This window comes from Triturus cristatus, chromosome 3_2 (assembly GCF_964204655.1).
Source record: "Triturus cristatus chromosome 3_2, aTriCri1.1, whole genome shotgun sequence".
Lineage (NCBI taxonomy): Eukaryota > Metazoa > Chordata > Amphibia > Caudata > Salamandridae > Triturus > Triturus cristatus.
The window spans coordinates 151,516,758-151,542,036 of NC_140584.1; the positions used below are offsets into that span (position 1 = coordinate 151,516,758).

Consider the following 25,279-nt stretch of genomic DNA (forward strand, 5'->3'; position numbering starts at 1 on the left):
TAGAAAGCAAAAGACAGGCAAAAGACTGGCTGACATAGTGTGTTCTGTGTCTCACCAGGTTGGAGCAGCCGCTGCACTGCCACATCAGGAGCAGTGCCACAACCTCAGTTCCAGTGACTGGGTTCTGGTGCGGAAACATGTTCGGAAAAGGGGCTTGGAACCTCAATGGACTGGGGATTACCAGGTGATTCTGGTAATGACCACCTCTCCCAGAAGTGGCAGCTGTGACTGAGAGACAACAAGAACAGGTTAGACAAGCTGTAGTGGACCAGTGAGTGTCTAAAACAGCACGTTTGGTCTGAAGGGGGGCATGATGAGTCAACTGTTGAAGCTGAGGCAGCAGAGTCTCATCCTGTGGTGTTGACTGAGTCGGGTTCTGACCATGACAAAGGGTCTACTGCTGTTGTAACACAAGTGGGGGCTAGAGAATGTTGGTCAAGAAGGCAAGAGAGGGAGAGACTGAGTTTTCCTGAGAGATGTGTGCTAAATACTATTTTGGAGGGTACGGAGGAATCTAGCCTGAGTTGCAGTGAAGACAAAGGGTTTGCATTCGGGAGATCAAAAAAAGCTAGAGTACCCTGTCGGAGGTACTCTTCCTCTGAAAGGGCATACTTTGTTCCCGATGACAGAGAGAGAAAATTTTAGGATTATGAGGATAACAGTGCAAATCAAAGAAAACCTCAGTGAGCCAAATATTGTGGCTGAACAGTGTTTTGAATTTTCCTGGCCTTTGAATAGACTGACATGATTTATTATTAACATGATCGCTCATTGAACTTGGAACTGTTCATTCGCTAAAGACAGTTAAATAGACTTTTTTGAATGAATTAAGATTACCTAGGCTGATGAAGGGTGTCATTTAGAAGAACATTGAGTACAGCTAGGGAAGGCGCACAAAGACTTTGTAAATAGTTCCATAATACTTTGTTTGAAACCTGTTTTGCCATTTGCACCGGTGGAAATTGATGGATTTTGTTACTGTGGGATTGTATTCACCAACATCTTCTGGTTTAGTGGAGACAAGATCTACAAATACTCCTAAAACACCACTTCCTACACACAGTAGTTTCCATTCACTGGATGGTGAAAAATTGTGGGTAGATCCATCAAGGGGAGATTTTTCTGCAAAAGCTTATTTTAAATTGCTTTATGAGTACATTGACACTATGGATGCAAGGAAATGCTATGTCTGCACGCATTTACCAATAGCAGCTGAAAAGGGCATCACGTATCACTAAATTTCTCTGACTTATGGGGTTGCTTGTAGCCTTTTATGAGTCTTTTGTATGGACAAGGTCATTTCAGAAGTTCCCATGTTTAAGCATTTAAATCACCATTCCAATTCCTAAGAGATGGAGACAGCAAATGTGATCACACTTTTTAATATGGAGGAAATAGGCCATTATTAATGGGACATCAGAAGCCTGTTATTCCTGAAGTTTATTATATTTGTGGGGAACATGCATACTTCAAATTAACCCAAGGATGGTATGGTGTGTGTTATTTAGGTATAGTTTTTCTAAAAACTTATCAAGTAGAATATTTTTATAATCTTGTGTGGGATGCAAATTCCAGGACTAAAAGAAGTATTAGTGGTGGTGATTTTGTGGTGCAATTATCCCATATTTAGGCGTGATTTTAAATGACATCAAGATTAAAAAGTTGTCCACCTTAATGGATGCATTGCCCAACTAATACAGCAGGAACTTTGTTGGTTGTAGATACTGAAATGGTAGCTATGAGATCCATGGTTTTACAAAATAGGCTTTCTTTAGACTGCCTCCTCGCAAAAGAGGGAAGAGTTGTCAGGATGTTAAATGTCCAACAATGCTTTACTTACATTCCTGAAAAAAGCAAATACTTGAAGAAGTATATTATGAACATTACTCGTTAGAAGGCAGATTTGAAGGCGTTAGAAAGGACAGGTGCTTGGGAAGAGATTGAAAATGGATTTTCAGCAATAGGTAGATGGTTTGGAAACCTGAGAATTGGAATATTGGGGCAAATTTGAAGCCCCTTGTGATAATTGCTTTTTGTACAATATTTCTTGTTCTAATCTTTATGGAATATAGGTGGGTACCAGCAAGAAAGGTAGTGAAAAGGAATGGAGCAGATGTAGAATTAGAGGAGAGTCAGTGTCGATACTAAGATGACATTAACCTTCTGGAAGAGTCCAGACAAAAATGTATGAAGCTCATGAGGTTTTGGTTGGTCCATCTGATAATAGTCAGCTCATGATTGTGATGGCCACAATTGTCATCAGAGGGGATTGGAGCAGTGCAATTTATACTCAACCCTTAGACGTCATAGAAGTGCAATATTTATGTGCCCTTGATACTATATATTTTGTGTCCCTCAACTGTATTTATGTGAAGGGAAACATTTTTACGCATTACTGAAGTGCATTCACTGTGGAAACTAGGGATTTATAAATGTGTGTGTTCTAATGTTTAGGTTAACATGAAGATTTGTAGTACTCCTTCATATTTGCACCTATGTTTCAAGTTATATTGCATTTATTGAAAGAGCATTGGATATGCAACCATAAATTAATTTCTTTGCGTTTTGCTTTTAATCTGAAGTTATACATGCATATATGATCACATATTCGAAGTTGAAATACTTGTCTAATTTTAGCTTGACTAAAGGCATTAAATCTCAAATACATTTTCCTTGCTTTGTGTGTTCTTTCTTTGAAGGTGCGTTCTCATGATTTCATAGCTAGAGAAAAGAGTATTGCTGTATTGTTGATGGTGAGGCCTAAGAGGAGAAATGTTGGCAAAATCATGAAGAGCTAACAAGCTGATGAAACCTCCTATTCATCACGTTTCAGGGATGAAGAGATACTCAAGGTTACAGTGACTGTCCAAGATGTTGGATGGGAAATTTAATGAATGTGGCTGATATCTACTGTGGGAACAGGAAGGAAAGAGTAGTTGCATTTTTGGTGATGTGAAATGACATGATTGTTCTAGAAACTTTTTTGGTTTAATTGGTGTTTGTAGAGTTAGAAGGTAGAGCATACTTATTTTGGGTTTCGAGAGATGCAGATGTCTTTTACCTTTTCTTCTTGCAAGTGTGTGGCTTTATGCTAAACACTTGTTTTCATTTAGAAGATTTCTACTGAAATTATAACTCTGCTAACACCTTCCCTCATTTCTGAATTCCTTTGAGACTTTGGCCCAGTTACATATAGTTTAGCACTTTTTGGCTAGATGACTCTAGAATTTAGGAAGCAGGAGCAGAGTTTCTTAAAGGACTCCCAATTCCTATTTCTTGGTATTTGCATTGTTGTGACTGCATTCATTGCATGTTTCATGATATTGAGTCTGAATCTGTTTTGACGTTTTAGCTTACTTAATTTAATTATTTACTTTGATAATATGATCCTGACCTGCGTACTTACTGAAATGATTATTTATTTGCAATAAACCCTCTTAACTCTATTTACCGGTTCTTGGTCCTTAATGTGTGGCCAAATAGGCTACACATAAGTTGAATTGCTATATGAATTATAATTCCCTTTACCTCTGAGTGAGCAAAAAAAATGTAATTGGGTGAAAAATAGTAACCATTTTCCTGCACGCCTTCAATGTCAGCTTAACACAATTCTGCTCAGCTCAACAGCAGCCATCGGCAGAGCTCCTAGCTTTTACATTTCTGTCTTGTGTTCAACCCACACAGTGATTTTCAGATCGGAAACTAATAGGCACAGAGAAGTGATGCTTCTAGCACAGAGAAGGACACAACACACATGGTCCAGCATAGCACCGACATTTTACAGTACGGTTAGGACAGCTGGCGCGCTGGGTAAAGGAGGCAAATAGAAATATCAGTGATAGAAGGGGGCCAATGCTGGCAGATCTACTTCAAGCCATCAACTAGTGGCAAGGGGCTCTAAGAAGCCAAAGCGGATTCAGTTTTTTTAAATAAAACACTTGCTTTAGAGTAACTGTAACTTCCACCGCCATGTTTTCTTGATAACACTAACTGTGCCTAAGGGGCATGTCTGTCCAATATGCTTAGAGCCTCACATTCACATCTTTTATTTCATGATGAATAAGAGTTGATCATTTTGCTCACCCAACAAATGTATATTCTTTTCACAGCTGAAGGTCGAGTTCTTTATCTCTCATGATCTCAGCCTCCTGCAACTGTGAACTTCCTGCGTTTCCGAAACCATGTGATTTCCATAGAAGGGCTACTTGTTGAATACTGTACAATTTTCTTGCATTTGCTTATCTGTGCTCACTTCTATGCAAGTACCTGGGAACCTCCTTGTCCATGAATCTGAGATTCACAGAAGTGGGCATATTTTTTGTTAATATTATGTTTAGGAATACATTTTGCCTAAGAGTTCAGTTTCTTTGACAATATCATTTGAGACAAATTTTCTTTGAGCCGACAGAACCAAGGGGAAAGAGACAGCAGTGCAGACGATCACAGATGTGCCGGAAATGCTTATGTCTATCATTAAACTGCAGGTCATTACATGGTCTTGGAACTTTATCATGGACACGTTTCAACATGTGGTAGATGTGGGCCATGGGTACAGGTACAGCTCAGCGACCTGGGTGGGGGTGGCAGTTGATAAACTTCTGATGTTGTGCGCTTTTACTCGGACCCTGGGCAAGTAGACCCTCATTGTAAGGAATTTTCTGCCTAGACCTAATTGCTGTATCTTTCATCACTGTTTGCCGGACCCGCTTCGCGGGTCCCGCTTCACGGAAACAATCAGCGGAGTACCTGTAGTTTCTACGGCAGCTGGGGAGGCCTGTGGCAGTGCAGCAGGGCTGCGAGCGTTACTGCAGGGACTCCATCTCCCAGGAGTCCCTGCCTGGCCAATAGCTGACACCTGGCCCGCTCTCGCTGCAAGCCATGCCCCCAGCGCACCGGCTGCATTCAAGAACACTTTCTTTTCCCTGTGCTGGTGGGACTCTGTGTGCTTTTACTCAGACCCTGGGCAAGTGGACCCTCATTCTAAGGAATTTTCTGCCTGGACCTTATTGCTGTATCTTTCATCACTGTTCGCCGGACCCGCTTCGCGGTTCCCGCTTCATGGAAACAATCAGCGGAGTACCTGTAGTTTCTACGGAAGCTGGGGAGGCCTGTGGCAGTGCAGCAGGGCTGCGAGCATTACTGCAGGGACTCCATCTCCCAGGAGTCCCTGCCTGGCCAATAGCTGACACCTGGCCCGCTCTCCCTGCAAGCCACGCCCCCAGCGTATACGTACTTAATCACGCTCACGACCGCGCACGCGGGTCGAAGCTCGGAGCGGAGCCCGGGCAAAGGGCGGACAGTCTGTGGCAGTCCGGGGCTGTCCAGGGCCGGGTTGGGCCACCCCCCTGACAACAACACTTGTATCTTTAGACATATAGGGGTTTATTATTATTATTAATATCTGGTTACCACTATAGTCTGTGTTAATGTCCACCCGTTCAGGGAAGAGCCTCAGGGGAGGAGGAGAGGGAGGAGCCAGCTGTATTATAGGCACTATGGATCAGTTCATTACACGGGTAGCTGCTGTCATAGAGAAGGAGATTGTAATGACAGAGCGGCGTCTCTCCCAAGAACTTCCTCCGTCGAAACGGTCCTCATTGGGTTCCCTGGCGTTTGTTACCTCGCCTGTATGTAGTTCAGATCCCCTCTCAATTACATCCCCTCCACTGGAGCATTTACGGGTTGCATCTCTGAGGGCCACTATAGATAGGTTGGAGAGCTTGGCAGCCATATCTATTCCCCCTCATGTTGATAGTAGTAGTTTTGACCCATGCTCCAGTGAATTTCCTGTCCTTACAACCTGCCCTATCACTCCTACTATTCAAGTTAATATCCCTCAGCCACCTGTCTTACCACTGACGGTATCCAAGAATGTAACTTATACTAAAAGGAAAAGGATTGCTATCCCACGTAAAGGCAGCTTCCCAAAACTTTATAAGAGACCAAGGAAGCATGGTGCCAGGGGAATAGGAACTAAATCGGGTGAGGGGTTGGGCACGAAAAACCATGGGATGGAAAAGGGGGGTGATCATTCAGGTTATATGATTGAGGAAGCATGTGTAGATCCAACATCAGACTGTCATTTAGCCCCACCCAATGACTCTGTAACAATTATACAATTTGAAGATCTGATGATAACATTATTGTCCCCGATTGTAGAGAGAGTAAAAGGGTTGGGAGAGAGGTTGGATAGATTTGAACAGGCAACCTTGGATAATTTCTTCTCTCTAAAAACCCTTATCAAACTGCACTCTAAAATCAGGGAGGATGGACAGGGAGGGGATAGTGGCACCCGGATGTTCCCTGCATCCACACAGGCCACACCTACCGCTTCTAATATAGCAAACACTGTAAATATGTTGGCTGTGGCTAATGCCCCTGCTGCACAGGTTGTGGATACCTCAGGCAGTACTAGTCAATTAGGCCTAGCACAACCGAGTGTACCTAAGCCTCTTAAAGTCCCGGTACAGAAGCCTATCCGGGCTGAGCTGCCGGGTAGGAAGGGACCTCTTAAACTTAAGGGAACCTCGAATGGGAATGCCAAAGGCAATGGTCCCGATCAAGCCCACTCGACCAGAACTTGTACTAACCTCCCTAGAGTAACCCAGCCAGAAGAATCTTCCCCCAAAGTGGCTCCAACTTTTCCACCGGTGAATTTGCCCCCCGAGTGCCACCCGTATGTCGCCATACTTACTAACGTACCCACTTTGAAGGATAATTATTATGAATCCCACCAGGCTTTAAAAAATAAAACCATGCACTGGTTAAAGACCAATAGACCTCTTCCTAGGGGTCTAGATGGGTTGATCCTAGGAGTGAGAAGGGTAGGGTGGGTAGGTTATGGTCGTAAGCACCTAGAAGGAGATTGTGTGGTGGTAAACTTCAAAGACAATAGGGTTGCACAAACTATTTGCAATCAAAAGTATGTAATTGGGGGGGCAAGCATTGGTGTAGTAGATTTAACCTATTTCTACCCCAGGACTGCAGCAAATTATAATGGTTTACATTTTGGCAGGGGTTGGAGCAATAACCCTATTTATCCCGAGAATCCTGTCATCCCTCAATTATTCCAACCGGCAGCCTGGCCCGGGTCTTATGGGGGGCCGTCTGGATATTGAACCGACACTTGCCATAGGGTGGCCATCAGGGTCCTAAGCCCAGGTGATGTACCTGGGCTAAACGAGTTGGGTGAAAGCAATGCCATTCTTCCCTCTCAGTTAGACGAAGCCACTAACCCACTACAGGATATTAACCCGCTCGCAGGAAGACTAAGTGGGGGCAGTAGATTAAGTTTTATAGATCTGACGGAGGGGGCACTAAGCACCGAGCCCCGCCGGGAGCCGGTTGTGGCGGATCCAGACTTTAAGATTTTCAGCTGGAACGTTGCGGGTATCTCGAGGAAGCTGGGACTACCAGACTGGAACGCCCTTGTGGAGGGTTACTCTATTTGCATTTTTCAGGAAACATGGTGCAGGGAGCCTTGCCATAAGGTAGGATATTCAACATATTTTGTTCCCGCTGTCCCCCCTGTTCTAGGGAAGGGACGCCCTTCGGGTGGTCTCCTCATATGGGTTGATGTCGCTCTCGATTGTCAGGTGGTTCAGCACCCCACCAACGCTCCCGATCTCCTCAATATTGCAATAAAGGGTGCACGGGGTGGCCTCCTCCTGGACATCTTTAACATCTATGCCAGAGGCACAAAGGGTGGTATACAATCGGCCACAATATCCCTATTAGAAGGTCTGCTCAGGCAGCGCCCCAATAAATCTCGTATCTTGGTGGCGGGAGACCTGAATTGTACGTTCGAGCATTTGGGCTTGGACGATACATTGGGAAGTGGTGAGGAGGACTCCAGGAGGGGGATTCCTGCCCTAGCGCTGCCTCCTATCAAGAGGTGGACCCAAGTGGCGGTACAGATTAATTCCCTTAACATGGAATTTGACCTTAGGGCTGTTAATGGGAGGTCAAAGTCTGACTTAGTGGGAGCTCATACTTATAATAGGCCGAATTATATGTCAAGAATAGATTATATTCTTCTTGACGTAAGTCTATGGAGCATCCTGAGGGATATGGAGATTATACCGACAACTGAGAGTGATCATAATCTCCTCTCACTTGCCCTCTTTCCCCAGTGGCTAACTGATAAGGGGGGATTATCATCTTATATAGCTCCAAACCCCCACGAAGTTTTCCCATCCAATTGTGGTAGACGGCTGAAGTGGGCTAAGCTTATCATGTCCGAAGAGAAAGTGGCAGATATAGGGGCACTCCTGGTTGCAGCACAGTGCAAATTGGAGTCGCTGACCCGATTGTCAGAGGAGGTCATGCTGACCTTCTGCGACTTAACTAGGGCGCTGAGCAACCTGTTTATTCTCCCTAGCATGGCTCCTCGTGCTAACAACAGGAAGTTGCTGCCCAAAGCGCAGGGTTGGTTTACAAAAAAATGCAGAGTCAAGAAAAAAGCGCTGGTAGGGGCTGTCAAATCTAAATCTCAGGTTGCAATTAGGCTTGCAAGGAAAGATTACTCCCAGACCTTAAAGGTAGCAAAAAGAGAGGGGGAGGAGAAGTTCTGGGCGGACCTCTTGGCTGCAAGCTTGGACAGGAATGCTAGGGGATTTTGGAGTTTGGTAATAACCAGGGATAGGCCTGTTGGCACATTGCTGACATGTAATATCCCAGCTGAGAATTGGTTTAGCCACTTCTTGTCCCTTTATACCCCTGCCGAGGGGTCCTTAATGACTCCTTTGCTCTGGTGGTCGAGGCAAGGGATACTGAGGCCGATGCCTTTACTGCCAGAGAAGTGGAGGTCGTAATCAAGTCCCTGGTCCCCCTAAAAGCTGCTGGGCCTGATGGGATACCCGGTGACTTGTTACGTGCCAATCCCTAGAAATGGGGAAAGTTGGTTTCCACTCTACTGAATGCTATTATGGGGGAGCATCTGTACCTGAATCCTGGAAAGGGGCAGAGGTTGTCCCAATATTCAAGAAGGGATGTCGGGACAACCCCGCTAACTATAGGCCCATAAGCCTTATCGATTCATCCCAAAAGGTGGCAGGGAAGGTGATTCTGGGGAGGATCCTCCAATGGGTGGATGATAACAAGATCCTGTCAGATTTCCAGGCTGGTTTTCGCTCTGGAACCGGGACCATCGAGCAAGCCTTCAGACTGGCACTCCTGCATTGGAAGGTGGTGGTGCTGGGCAAAGGCAGTCTTTATCTGGCCTTTATCGACCTCAAGACTGCCTTTGACCTGGTACCTAGGGAGGAACTGTGGAGGGTCTTGCAGGGTTTGGGGGTGCCTTCTTATATCCTATCGCTCCTGATAAAACTACACACAGACAATTATGCGCAGGTGCGGTGGGGTAAGAATGGGGAGAAAACCGACAGAATTCCAGTGAGTAGGGGCGTCCGCCAGGGATGTGTGTTAGCTCCCACCCTATTCTCTCTCTATGTGAATGGTGTGGTTGAGTATCTGCTACAAGAAACTGCTGATGCACCCTCCCTGGCGGGCACTCGGATCCCCACACTGCTCTTTGCAGATGATACCCTCCTCATTGCAAAGACCCCCAGGGCCTCCAAAAACTTCTTAACCGCTTCCAGGAGTTCTGTTCCCTTAGGGGATTGGTGATCAATGTTGACAAGACCAAATATTTAATCATGAATCCTCAAAGGAAACTGGGGCGCCTTCCGGTCTTGAACTCTGCTCACCTGGAGAGGGTATCAGAGTTTGACTACCTGGGAATCCGCCTTAGCGACTCTTTGTGTTGGACTCCGCACATTCACAAGATGCTCCTTAACCACAAAAGGGTGGGTGGTGTGTTGCTTAGGGAACATCGTTCTTCCACAAAACAATTTATTGCCCCAGCTGTGGAGATTTATAAAGCTAGAGGGGTTAGTGCTGCCTTGTACAGGGTGGAGTTGTGGGGTACAAGCAACCTTGATGTACTTGCAAAATCGGAGAGCAAATTCTTGAAAGATCTGATGGCTCTCCCTTTGAGCACACCCACAGTTCCAGTGTTGCTGGATCTAGGCTGCAGATCAATTGCGGACCAAGCTCGACTTCGTCCCCTGCTCCTGTGGGCCCGCTTGTGGAGGGTGCCCGAATTAGCCACCTATGCGGAGGGACTGTCCGAGATGATGTCAATGGGGGGCTGGTATAGGATTAAATGGTTGAGGGACGTTAAACACCTTCTGGGGGAGTTGGGCCTAGGTGAAGCTTGGGTTACTCGATCTGCCCCACTTAAAGCCACTTTAAAGAAATTGTATAGGGATTGGGTTTCGTTCAAACTCACTGTCGATCCACGCCTATGTAAGTCAACTGTAGCTTTTTTGAGGATTAAAGACGTGGTAGCTTATGAACCCTATCTCGACATGATTTCCATTCCATTTGATAGGGCTTTATATTTTAAATTTAGAGTAGGGATTCTACCTGTAGGTGACCTGACATCCCGGTGGAAATTGTCCCCCCAGCCCTCCCCCTTTTGTGCCCTCTGTTCCACGCGGGTCGAGACGGTGGCACATATTCTTTTTGAATGCCCTGACTATTGCTCTCCCAGGAGGCTCTGGCTCAAACCACTTTGTAGACTGTTGGGAACTCGCTATCACACTGTGGCCCTACGCATTTTATTGTCTGACACATCCACTTTGGTGGTTTGTGGTGTGTCTACATTTTTAAAGTGGGCTTGGTTGATTCGTGCAAAAAGGCTTTCCGTATCAATTTAATCCTGATTTTAACTGTACTAATTGTATTTACCAAGTTATTGTTTTTTACTTTCTTTTTTTCTGGGAAAGTGTTTTATTTGTTGTACATATTGTGATTTTCTTTTTTTTTTTTTCCTTAACTGTTGAACTGCTTTCAATATATTTTATGTATCGAAATAAAGCCTATCAATCAATCAATCACACATTTTTAGTTTTGGGAAGATCTTTTAGGTGGTAGTGATTTATATTGAAATATTCCTCTTTATTTTGGCACTCCTGACAGGATTTGTGGGAAAAGGAACATGCATTGTCTTCCCTTTGAGACCTGCCCTCCTTCTCGAATACCAGTGGTCCGGCTAGTGTGTACTCTTCTTGGGGGATGTTTGGTCCCAGCTAGAGTTACTAACATGAGTAGTTCAGGGGCGATGGCAACTGGCAGTTCCCATGTACGAGCATGGTTAGAAGTGTAATGTGGCATGGCTGTGACTTTGAAGGTGCAATTCCGGAAGCTGAGTGAACTCAGTCATTAAATGGTATATCAGTTGGCATATTGGTTTTGTAGAATGCAAACAATTTGGTGAAGGATAAAATGGTGGGTGATGTTAGAGAAGACTGACACTTTTCGTAATTTAGAACAAAAATGCATATACAAAGTCTAATGTGGAATACCAATGTCCTGGGAAATAAGAAAGAGAGGAGTGGTGAGGACCTGTAGGCCCAACACGGGCTTACTACAGGAAACGCATACATTGAGAACCCCCTTTGGTTCCTTGGCTGTAGTGACTTACAATTTGCTGGCACATGCAGAAGGATTCTTTAGAGGTTACCAGGTGATGAAATACCCTTCAGACTCTTCAACAATTGAAGATACTCGAATGGTTACTGTGTGTCGGTCGGCGCAGGGACTGAGGGAAGATGTGATTGTATCCTTTTGACTGTCTATGCCCTTCACAGACTGTGAAGGACTATGTTGCAAAAGCTGACCCTGCACTTCAGTACACCAGATGCCCGACATATGCTGGAGGTGATAGGAATGATGTTATGGACTGTGTACCCATTCTGGGACAGATGAAAAGAAGTGATGAGGTGCAAACAGCGAGGGGGTAATGAAAAGCCCCAGTGAAGAGAGATGACAGACTTTACAATAGGAAAAGTACTTTCAAGATGACTTAAAATGCAAGTAAACATCCTGTACAGGTGTATCACCACAATGTAATAAATATAGCCTGAAGAAATAAATGAGTTGATAATAGCCAAATTAAATAAAATGTTAGGTTGTACAGAAATAGGGGTGTCATTCTCAGGGTTCAAACTGACATCATAGTGTCTCTTATTATGCCACACCATTGCCCAAACGTTACATTAATATTGCAAAAGGGATGAGCTATAGAGAGCAATCAATCACTCACTGTAATTGCTAAAGTTCAACTAGGAGCTAATTTTTATGCAACGAGGAATTGTATCATGGCTTGTTTCAACAACCAACGTGTGATGATGTAAATGGCATCCGTTTTAACCTATACCGAAAGCATTTCAGGAATATTCCCTTCATCGGGGTTAACTACAATACAATATATTGAAAGAATCCTGTCAGCACACGAATAAACAGTATTTGTCTAGCTGCATTATATCAGATTACACATGCATAACGGGTACATTCAAAAACACTTATGGCACGATTCACAAAGGTAAAATGAGATGAAGGTCTAACTTTACAACTTTCAGCATTCACAAAGGGCATTTACTACTCGTAAATGGCCTTTGTGAATACCAAAAGTCGTACAGTTCAACTTTTGGTATTCACAAAGGGCATTTACTAGTAGTAAATGCTCTTTGTAAAAACCAAAACGTTGCACAGTTTGACTTTCGTCTCAGTTTGCCTATGAGAATCGGGCCCTTGATACTTGACCCTACACACCATCCATGCACATGACCCCTTAAGCAAGATACCATTTGTAAACACAAATTAAACCCATCTCAGAATAGTGAATGCCTTGCAACCCACATTAATAGAACAGAAGCTGCGTATTTTTAACCTCGTTTGCATGCTGTGAACTCCTGTGATAATACTAAAATAAACGTATTGACTCTACTGCTTGTACAGCACAGTAAACCTCCTCAGAAGAACATCAGTAAATGTGCAAAAATAAAAAATAAATACATGAAATCCTTACAAGCCAAAGTGTTGCCACCCAAATCTTATTAGAAGAAGCATAGAATATGTATTCTGTCAGATAGCATGTGGCCCCTCCAACAGCTGCTTCATAAGGAGAACCAAGTGTAGCAGATATCTTTAAATAGCACCAAGATCAGGGGCGGCTGGTGGCATTTGAAATTGGTGAGGCGTAAATGTTTGTTAAGACTTTCATGTAGTGAGCGACACGGGCGGGATTAATGGAGAAACGTGGGGTCCAGGTTGGATCCTCCTCCAGAGAAAGAAATTCAGAAAAAGATTGCCAAATGGTGCATTTTAAATCAAAGGAATTTAGTGATATAGCAAGGCTTCTAAAGCAGTGGGAACATATAGTTTTGAAATATTAAACACATAAAAACTGCCCTATATCTTACTGTATTAATATGTTCAACAGTTACTGTACTGTGCAAATTCTACAACTCAACAACTTCAGCCTTTTAAATTGTGTGTTTGCCCAGTGTCTTACACTGCATGGAGCATCAACTTAAGAAGAAAATGCTCTAACCAGGCTTCGGGAAGGACCCACAGCTGCTGATTGCAATCCCAGTCAAATAGAAATATGTGAAGATAGGTCTTCTGTGACCCACGTGATCTGTGCCCGTTTTCCCCTTCCATGACCCCCGTGATCTGTGCCCGTTTTCTCCTTCTGTGACCCCCGTAATCTGTGCCCTTTTTCCCTTTTGTGCCCCCGTGCTCTGTGCCCGTTTTCTCCTTCTGTGACCCCCGTGATCTGTGCCCGTTTTCTCCTTCTGTGACCCCCGTAATCCATGCCCTTTTCCCTTCTGTGCTCCCGTGCTCTGTGCCCGTTTTCTCCTTCTGTGACCCCCGTGATCTGTGCCCGTTTTCTCCTTCTGTGACCCCGTGATCTGTGCCTGTTTTCTCCTTCTGTGCCCCCGTGTTCTGTGCCCATTTTTCCTTCTGTGACCCCGTGAATCTGTGCCCTTGCCCTCCGTGCCGCCCACCGCTCCCGTTCCCACGACTGCGTCCCCTGGGGCCCCACCCCCCTGACTGTCCATTTGCTGCCCCCACCTCCCGCCTCCCAGCTGCTCCTGGGTTTTGACTCTCTAAAAGGGGACACGTAAAATAAATTTCTGTGATTCCCATAGTTTGCTATCCGACCGGTGTTTAGGTTTCTCTCTAAGATGTAATTGCATCCAGATCACAGCAATTAACCTACACCTACAACCTGTCAGTCCGATTGGCTTTGTCAATGGTTGTTAGCTGTTTAACATAACTGACTAACAAGGATAATTAACCTTCATAATGTTTCAATTCTGAAATTTCAAAAGTACTGAGGCCTGTAGAAGGAATTGTGACCTGCAGTTATGTGTGCTTTAGGTTAGATATATATGTCCCTTATCTCGGACATCTCGTCCATCTGCACTTCTTCAACCACCTCTCTTTCCTCTTTTCACTCTTCCCCAAATGCACTTCCTTGCATCTCACTCACTTCACCATCTCCAAACATACATTGCACTCACTCACATTTGAGCAATTTATTTATTTTTGCTTTTGGTCTGTAAATATTTTGCCAGATGTTTACCCCACCACACAAATTTTCGCAAAATTCCAATTACAACTGGAATACATGACCATATGCTCTGTGTGCTCTGCACAGAGGCCAACTCACTAACAGGCACCAGAAGTTTACTACCCCCAACCCTGCCCCCCCCCCCCCCCGCCCTGCCGCACCGCCCCACGGCACTCCCTTCACGAGCCGCTACTGGATATACTGCTAGACTTGAAGAGTAAATCTCCATACATTTTCTGTGTGCTCACGTATTTGCATATATGTTTGAATACCCACAACCTTGCAAAGAATTCTGAATCTCTTTGAGTATCTATGAACTTGCAAGGTGTGCTTGTACCATGGAGTGCTCACAATCCCTTCCTTCTGAGCTTAGCTCACTGTGAGATTTGCACTGTACAGTTCTCCACACTATGGGAAATAGTGAAGTAGATTATTTTAAAGTCATTTTGAATGTATAACCACCAAAATATGCTTTCTTATATTTACCTGTCTCCTTCCAGCTCACAGACCTTGCTTAAAACTGGGGTCCAATCAAAAGCGCCTGGCTCATCTCTCAGCCACCTCTCATATGCTTGGCGGTTCGTGTCAGTCCAGTCACTTGCAATGATTTCCTTAAAGTTTTCACAAGCTGATATAATTGTATGGATCGAGGGTCCGGAGCCAATGTCAATAAGGAGATCACCTTTCACTTCACCTGGAATACAAAAGAGAAGTAGGCCAGACTGGAAGGAAAAGGCAGTGCAGTTTTCAACAAACTAGTTCTTCTCAAAGGTTGATTTCCCCCATTAAGTAACTGAATGACTAAAATTCAATAAAGAAAGCTACTTGAGCTACTTACTGTAGAATAACCTGACGGTAAATGTATTTGGAACCTAGGCAGGGATGGGACAACTTACCTATGGGGGTTTGTACATTGTTTCTTTATATCAATGTGAGTCCTTCTCACAGGCGTGCTTCCGTTTTCTCAAAACGTTCTACTCTCTCTCTCTTATGCGTTCCTCAACATGAATCTCCTCACATGTTCGTCCTCCTCCCTCACTTTCTTTTTCCGTTTCAGGTTTGCCCATCTCTTAAGTCCTTTGGGGCATATTATCAAGAAACGGTGTTAAAATTATCGCCACTTTAGTGGCAGAAAACTGACGCTAAAGGGGCGATAATGGGCTTGATAATATGCCCTTGGGAATTCCAATAGAAGCCCATGTTCTGGTGTCAACCTGGGCTTCTATTGGAATTCTCACGGGCATATCATCAAGACCATATTCGCCACATTAGCGGCAGGTTTCTGCCGCTAAAGCGGCGATAATTTTAACGCCGTACTTGATAATATGCCCCTTTGTCACTAACACTTTTCTCACTCCAACAGCTTTGCTCACTTGCTCAACTCTCTCTGCCTAAAAATCTTTCTTTACTCCTTTGCTTGATTTTTCACCTAAGCATTCCGCATCATTTTTTTTTGCTGAGCTTTTGTAGATGCTGAAAGAAAGAACGCACATTTGCAGCCCGGGGGGAGTGGCGGGGGGGGGGCATATGCTGCAGCTGCCGCTGTTCACCATTTCCCAGCATATGCTCAAGAAGTCACACAGTGAATGAAGTGAAAACCTTCACCGCAAGAGAAAGTGCTGTGTGTACAAAAACTGTGGATTTATCTGTTGATAAAAAGGATAACACTGTGGAAATATGGATTTTCCTGGTCAGTTATGTCCCCTATCTTGGACCCCAACGGTTCTATGTGCATGTCACAAGTACATGTATGTTCCCTCCAGTTCCAGTTATGAAGACGCAAATACATGTGCGTCCACCGTCAACATGTCCTCTGACAGATCCGCCATGAATAGGCCGGATATTCCATTCCTAAATATGAAAGGCCACCGGCTTTATATAGTTCACTTATGCCACTTTACAGTCCAGGCAAGTAGGCCCTGATTCTGTCATCAAAACTCCTTTTCCTTCTGCCTCTGAAAGCTCCGGTCCGAGCCTGCATCTATGACCATGAACTTTGTCTCATTCTCTGCGCGGCTCACGAAGCCTGACATCAGCCTATTCTCTGCCAAGAACTGTATTTCACCTTCGAATTATCTGCCTCTCCCTCAGCCGATGCATTCCTGCCTAGTAGTTTAAGTAAACATTCTTCCAGTTACCAAGCAAAAAGGCCCATCTTCTCTGTCCTCATGCAAGTAATTCATAGCCCTGTTACTAGGGAATATTCCTACCCCCTCGCATTCAGTGTAGACACTTAGACGCTTGTACACGCACGCACAGTCAGTATAGTATAGATTCTGTCCGAGAGTCCTTCTTTTGTGGATAACATAGTTCTTTAAACATAGGATGTTAGATATGATTTGGGATTAGGTTGACTTGACCCCCCAGACTTCTCGTCTCCACATATAGAGCTAAATGTCAAGTCCTCGTCACCCCCTAGTTACACGTCAATTACACGTCATACTGCTGCGCGCGCATCTATGCCAAGTATTATCTTATAGATCCACCTATACATGACATCATAACCAATCATGTTCCTTTTTACTCATTATTACACCCATTTTCGGTTACGCAGACAAACGTCAATGTCCTTATCAATTGTCACGCCTACTGTATTCACTTCATTATAATGTATGTACTATAAAAGTTACTTCTCTGTCAATAAAGTATGTACTTCACTTCCTGAACCCCCGTGGTGATGGAACTTGAAGCATCCGATTATAATCGATTATTGGAATAAAGCCCATTCCGAAACTCTAATATCACGGATTCTGCCTCTCATTTTACTGAGCTATTTTATAATGTTTCTGTATCAAATTCAGTCCCGGTAAAGGAATTTTTATTTACCACATGATGGCGCCCGAACAGGGACACTTTCTCATCTCACGCGCCGGCGGTGAGTAGCAGGCCCGGTCTCCTGCCACAGCTGGACGGACAATTACGCGTACCAACAGGATTTCCTGTATCTCCCTCCGGTCAAGCGGGGGCGACTGAGACTGCGATCAACACCCAGACGAGGCGGTGAGAAGTGCGAAGTATCCCGACCAGAGCCTAGCTGAGAGAGCAAGATCCGAGGTATACAGAGACCCACCAGTTCGAAGTCAAGCCCAGTGTTCGACGAGTCGAGTCGAGTCGAGTCCAGTCCGGTTCAAGTTCAAGTTACTGAGGCCTTCCGTTTCCGAAGCTACCCGGTGAGTACCATTACTGGGGAGGCATTTCTGACGTGCACATAGGTTGTGCCGGTCAAGACGGGTTTGGGTACACAAATCCGGTCTGCACTGTTTTAGCAGTGTATCTGTACTGTTTAGCAGTATATCAAGTATTCCGAAGTATTCCGAAGTGTCTAGTTATTGTCTAGTTATTGTCGAGATTTAAGCTTGGTGATTAGTTATGCAGACGATCATCATTGTTGTTTCAGTTAAGGGTTTAATGTTTGATGTTTAAAGTGTTTAAGTATGTTCTGAATATCGTGGTATGAATGACTGTTCATTATCGTGTTTATTGTATTAAGTCTGTTCAAATTCAAGTATCAGGTCAAAATCAAGTATAAGGTCAGTTCTCAAGATGCCGCTCTTTTCGAAATTAAGACAGATCACTACCAGAAAAGGGGTTCTCGAAGAAGCCGTCCCTATTCCTCCTAGGGACACTCCAGGGCACTTTATGTATCACAAACATGGTTTAGACGCTATATTATTTCTTGACTTATGGGTAGACTATACCAAGGGATTACCAGAAAGTCAGAGGTGGCCCACAGCGGGGACCTGGGATGCAGAGTGCATCATGAAAGTCGAGGAAGAGTTATGGAAAAGGAAAGTCAGACAGTCACAGAAAGACGCCGTTGAATTATGGCGTAAAGAATCACATAGACGTACAGAAAAAGCACGTAGACAGGAAGAGAAGAGTAAAGAAAGTTCAAGCAAGGTTCAAGAAAATCTATTAATTGAGGAAGGTATCCGAGTGAAATCAGAACAAGTAGACAGACAAAGAAATGCCCTTATGAATGGTATGTATCCCCTTCTGGCCGAAGGATTACCTAAGGCTACTCCAGAGATACCGAAAGACCTGCCACCCCCATTATTTCCAATAAAGGTACATCCTAAGGGGCATCCTAGAACCGCAGAAGATGTTTTTCTTTCCTCATATCTAGATGACGCAGCTCCCGAGTATGCTAATTCCGCCCCATGTAGACCGCGTACCAGGGAGGTCCAACGCCAAGATCCAGCACCCGTATCCCCACAGCAACAAATCGAGTCGCAAGTTCAGACAAGCACATCTGTTTCTGCATCTGTTCCTACAGGTGCTTCCATAGCTGAGTCCACACCTATAGTTGCTGTGTCACGTTCGACGAATCCTTTCACACCCGACGCCCCAGATGGGGCCACGGGAGGTGCTACCAATATTTTTTCTACGCCACCTAGAATAAATAAACTTATTTTTCAAGAGTCAGCGCATTCACGTACACCCAAATTCGTAAGTGATCGTACGCTTAAGGAACTTCTTATAGATTGTAGATATGACCCGGTGCTCGGTAAAGAGGACGAAATGATCCTGGCATCATTACGTATCAGACGAGCCGCAGGGTATTTAGCGAAGCTACCAGGAATGACTACGCATCTAGATAAAATATATCATTTTGTTCAAACAGGGCGAGATCCAGAATGTATTAACAGAGCTATGGAATACCAGAAAGTAGAGATACAGGGGGAACTGTTACGTTTCCTCATAAACTGTGTGATCAGAAATCAAGACCGACCGGGGGTAGATCCGGAAGCAATGAAAATTCTTACAAAATGGAGCCAGAATATATCAGAAGGGAGACACGATAAGCAAAATTGTATAATAGCCATGTGCCGAAAGATCCGTAAAGAAATAGAGCGCCTACACGAGGAGAGATTAGAGACAGACGAGTTCGAACAAAGCGAGGAAGAAGGGTCAGGACTGCCCGCAGGACAGCCGGACACCATAGCCTATGTAGGTAGAGGAAGATCTTGTAATAGGAATCAGACTAGATGTCATACTGACTCAATACGTCCAATATGTCTAGATAATGACAGGAATTTCCAAATACCTATAATTAACGTAAGGTCTAACGAGCATTCGTTCCAAACCGCCGACAAGCTACTCCGAGAACGAAGGGGTTATCATTTTCTCGATTCTATGGATGAACAAGATTTAGCAAGGGCAGCTGTCCATTGGGTGGACAGTCCCGGAAAATATAGTGATGAGACAGTAGTACGCACATTTTTGAATCTCACCCCAGATGAGCAGAGGTTAGCTGGGATTTATATGATTCAACAACTCATTATACTATATCAGAGTCAGCATTCGGACCCTGGTCCTTTACCTGACATATTAACTGAATTGCTTATGAATAAATGGAGAGGTCCAGGTACTAAGTTAATTAAAGAAATTCTAGTATCAAGAAAGCAGTATATTTTTTTTGTATGCTCAGAGCATGTCTCATTGCCTGTCAAGGAAAGAACAACGTATCACATGGATAGACAGAATCCCTTACGAGAAGTACACCCAATAAAAGGTGAGGACGATCAGTTTAAACGTGTATTTGTATATACGCCCATATCGAAAATAGAATTGTTAGAAATGAAGAAAGTGGTACCCAGTCATGACAAAGACCCAGCGGGTTTTCACCGAGAAATTAAAGACATGTTACTCATGGGAGAGTATACCTACCCCGACATTATGACAATATTAAAGGTGTTGATGCCTGCTGGCATTTATGAGAAACTCAAGGAAAAAGAGTGGGAGGTAGGAGATCAAAAGATAGAATGGTCAGCATTAGAAGCAGAAGAAAGGGCCCGAGGTCCAGGTTCGGGGCTTGGGGATAAAACTAAAGCACTACCAGGTCTACTAGTACAGGTACTGCCACGTTTATTATCTACGAAAAAGGAAGATTGGGGTACAATTTCAGCCTGTAAACAGAAGCAAGATGAAGACACTAGCGATTACTATGCCCGATTCGAGAAATGTTTTGGTATAAATAGTGGCATAAAAGCAAGTAGCGAATCATACCCGCATCTGTTTGTAACAAAATTAGTGGAAAATGCCCTGCCCCCAGTAAAGAATAGAGTATTAAAATTCGAGAGTACCTGGCAAGGTAACACTCCAACACAAATGTTACAAATGTTACAGTACCACCACAATAGAATTAAAGAGGAACAGGAACATGAACACAGACGCATGAAAGACACGAAAATGAAAATGCTAGTTTCCCAAACAGTTCCAGCTGAAGGACATAAAAAGGGTATGACACATTCCGATTCAACCGGACCTGTAAAAGGGACATGCAATTATTGTAAAAAGCCAGGTCATTACGTACACGATTGTCCAGTCTTAAAACATAATATCGCCATAGGTAAAACACAAGAAAGATCACGACCACTAAGACAAGATCAGAATGAACAAGGAGCTATGCAGCATGCCCAGGCCATGCCAGCCGCACAACAGCCAATACAGTTTGTGCCAGCTGCACCACCGTTGCCCGCTGCTGCCACACAGACAACAACACGACAAATGTATCAGACTGCACAGTATGAATATCCTGAGTATCAACGTTACGCATGAACGAGCCTAGAGAGGGAAGTTGACTTACCCCTTATCGAGATTCCTGTAGATCAAGAAGGACCTTATGTACATAGTGAATTATTAGGTCAAGATAGAAAATTTTTACTCGATACAGGGGCAAGTCGAACAACTATAAAACGTAGTGAAGTTCCAGGGGCACCCCTCTCAGGCTCTCAGAATATTTCCCTTGGTTTTTCAGGAAAACCTATTGTTAATGAAGTATCACAGCCTCTTCCACTTACGTTAGGACCTCTGACCCGAACTACAGATTTATTGCTTACTAAATCATGCCCAGAAAACTTGTTAGGAATAAAAACGTTGAAAGCTCTAGGAGCCATAATATGTTGTTCTCCGGAAGGAGTAAGGTTGTTTTTACGTGATTTTAAAGGTCACTATGTATCTAGAGACATGGATCCCCGACTGCAGACTTTACCTACACATCTATGGGCACAAGGCCCTACTGATGTTGGTTGCATGAATATTACACCATATCGAGTCACACTAAAGGCAGGAGTGGTGCTACCACGAATGCGACAATACAAGTTACCACCAGATGCTGTAGTGGCTTTGCTACAAATCATTGACGAGCTTATAGCCCAAGGAGTAGTTGTAGAAACAGACTCCAATGTATGTAATTCACCGATAATTCCGATTCTTAAACGAACAGATCCTACAGCCCCGCCGGTATATCGATTGGTTATTGATCTGCGCGAGTTAAACAAATGCATTGTGCCACAATTTCCTGTGGTCCCAGATATCTCGTCATTATTGACAGCTATTGATTCCGAAGCAACATTCTTTACTGTAATTGACCTCAAGAATGCCTTTTTCAGTGTCCCAATAGATCCAGAAAGCCAATATTTGTTCGGATTTAGTTTAAATGGGCGTAGCTTTAAATTCTCCCGCGCACCTCAAGGATTTACAGAAAGCCCCAGCATCTATAGCCAAGCACTGAAACGGGAACTTGACAGTATCCACATGCCAGTTAACACTGCTCTGCTCCAATACGTCGATGATCTGCTGATCACCGCGAGAAGCGAACCGGAATGTGAAAAGGCATCACTGACAGTTTTACAATTTCTAGCCGAAAAGGGGCACAAGGTATCCCCTTCTAAGCTGCAATTCTGTGTCCAGCGAGTTATTTATCTTGGACACTCGCTGTCCAAGGAGGGAAGGCAGCTTACACCCGACCGCATTCAGTTAATAGCTAACATGCCAATACCCAAGACACAAAAGGAAGTACGAGCTTTCATAGGCCTCACTTCATATTGTAGGCAGTGGATCCCTCAATATGCATTTCTAGCAAAACCACTCATTCAGTTAACCACACAGGAGGCAGCCACATCGACTGTTCTCCCTTGGACTCAGGAACACACACAAGCTTTTGAAAGCTTAAAGAAAGCTTTATGTCAAGCACCCGTTTTAGCAACGCCATGTTACAGAAAACAGTTTACACTCTTTGTTACAGAACGCGAAGGTACTGCCTTGTCAGTACTCACACAGGAACAAGCAGGAGCACACAAACCATGTGCTTATTTTTCTAGTACATTAGATCCCGTAGCTCAGGCTTTGCCTGCATGCCTAAAATCAGTAGCAGCAACAGCTTTAGCAATCAGACAAAGCGATGCCATAGTGTTAGGACATCCATTGACAGTTCAAGTACCACACGCAGTAGAGGTTCTTGTAAATAGAACGCAAACACAACACTTGACTATAGCACGACTTACAGGATACGAGCTTACATTGTTTCAGCCACATATAGAAATCAGACGCTGTAACACATTGAATCCTGCCACACTTTTACCTGTAATCGGAACAGACCCACTAGCTCACGACTGTATTGAAGTTATTACAATAACAACAAAACCCAGACAAGACTTAACCGATGTCCCATTGTCAGATCCAGACCTGACCTTGTATGTAGATGGTTCATGCATGAGAACAAGTACAGGAGAGTTAGTAGCTGCTTACGCAGTTACAACAGATACTGAAGTCATTGAAACTAATCGTATAAATACTTTGTCAGCTCAAGCCGCAGAACTTATCGCTCTGACACAAGCCTGTATTCAAGCCACGAATAAAAAAGTCAACATATACACTGACTCACGTTATGCATTCGGAGTTGTACATGACTTCGGCGTACTGTGGCGAGAGAGAGGTTATTTAACCTCCCACGGTGCCCACATTCAGCACGGACCCCTCATTCATGCATTATTAGATGCAATACATCTACCCACTGAAATATCAATTATGAAATGTAAGGCCCATACGAAGGTTACTGATATCATTTCCCAAGGCAATGATCTAGCCGACAGAACAGCTAAACTGACCGCTCAAACTCAAACCCCCGACATGACAAAGACAATAGTCCTGACACCGACACATTGTATGACAGTTAAAGATCCTACTCTTGACGTAATTGACATACAGACACATGCTACACCAGACGAAATAAAGAAATGGACTGAATTAGGAGGGATCCAAACGGACCAAGGATGGATGATGAAGGAAAAGTCTGTATGGTTCCTTCCTGATTCAATGGTCCAAGTTATAATTAACACTATACATAGTCCAGCACATCTAGGAGAAAAAGCTATGCTAGACAGCATTCAACACATTTGGTTCAATAAACATTTACGAGCAGCAGCAAAACAAAAGGTCCGTACCTGTATGATCTGTTGTCAGTTCAACCCAGGAAAAGGTGTCCCCGTAGAACAGGGTGGATTTCATACTCCTAATCATCCTTTTGAAGTACTCCAGATGGACTATATCCAGATGGAACGATGTCGAGGATTCAAATATGTTCTCGTAGTTGTTTGCGCTCTGTCCCGTTGGACGGAGGCATACCCGGTTTCAGATTACACTGCTCCGACTACTGCCAAACAGTTGGTTCGAGAATTCTTCCCACGATACGGTTTACCACGTGCTGTTTACTCAGATAACGGCCAGCCGTTCTCATCAGAATTAATGAAACATGTTTCACTTCTGTTAGGATATCAGTGGAAATTCCACTGTGTCCGACACCCCGAGGCAGCAGGTCTCGTGGAAAGACATAATCAGATACTGAAAATCAGAATGTCCAAAATATGCAGAGAGAAAGGTGTCGACTGGGTAGTAGCGTTACCAGTTGCACTATTCTACATGAGAATGGTAGCACACTCTCGAACAGGGCTATCCCCGTATGAGGTGATCTTCGGTAGACCACCAAATATGTGGGGGACGCCTATACCACGCAAAATAACTGATATTGACTGTAATATGCTGACAGATTACTTGGCTTCCTTGATGTCTGCACTACAATCTTCTCGTTCACAGGTAGCTGCAGCCTTTCCCGACAACACTGAGGTGAAACCCCATGACGTTGTTCCGGGTAATCTTGTCTTTGTGAGGAATTTCGACCGAAAGACTCAGCTGGAGCCCAGGTGGAAAGCACCCAAGTTGGTCCTGTTGACCACAAGAACAGCCGTGAAGATCGAGGGCCGCAAGGGCTGGATTCATTCAAGCCACATCAAGAAATTTCATGGACTATCCTCGGATATAGACATTGTGCCCTGCACCCCCTCACAGACTGATACAAAACTCCCTTTTGTTGAACCGAACAAATCTGAAAGTTATAAACTAAAGCTTAGGCCCAACCAGTCGAGCAATTTGATTGTTTAAGTCCTCTCCAAGGTGAAGCGGTTGAATTGTCTCTGACATGTATCCCTTGGACCTGAGTAGAGGAAATACCCGTAAAATGTTGAAACAACAGGCGTATTGTAAATCACTGCGTAGCCACTGTATAGTGACATTATTAATTTTGTTTTTATTGAGTCTTTTAATAATTATTACAAGTATGTTGTTGCACATATATTACCCTATTTCTAGACATGTTTATAATGTTACTGCTGAACATTCTTTTAGTGACTCACCTCCGCATGAATTGTCTTATAGACTTGCGCTGCGCAATAACACTTTCATCAGTATGTTACATCATTCCCATCAGACTAGTAATGCCACCAATTGTTGGGTGTGTGGCCGACTCCCTCCCTATCAGAATTATGAAGGAGTCCTGCCTTTCTTTCCACACCCATTTACACGTAATGGCTCCTGTGGAGCATGGTTTAGTTTAATCAATTCCATAGACTCAGACACAGCAGTTTACCAAGATCATTGGGTATGGGGAAACCTGAACCTAGCTTTACTCAAGGTCTGCTATCCTGACAAGGAGGGTCGCCCCAGAAGAACAGGAACTGATCTAGAAAATGAAGTATATGGATTAGGTAATTTTACACCTAATCTCATGATTCTAAA

General features: G+C 44.0%; 1 protein-coding gene across 3 annotated transcripts in view; it reads right to left on the reverse strand.

Annotated features, from left to right (window-relative positions):
• Window positions 1-25,279, reverse strand: part of LOC146856920 (nicotinamide N-methyltransferase-like) — a 104,632-nt gene that overhangs the window by 23,946 nt on the left and 55,407 nt on the right. For 2 of the 3 annotated variants that reach the window (XM_085647388.1, XM_085647386.1), the window contains exon 2: window positions 14,912-15,119. In XM_085647388.1, coding sequence (XP_085503514.1) covers window positions 14,912-15,119 — 208 coding nt within the window. Of the gene's footprint in view, window positions 1-14,911; window positions 15,120-23,652; window positions 23,796-25,279 lie in introns of those variants that run through there. The other variant, XM_085647387.1, reaches the window with a different exon arrangement.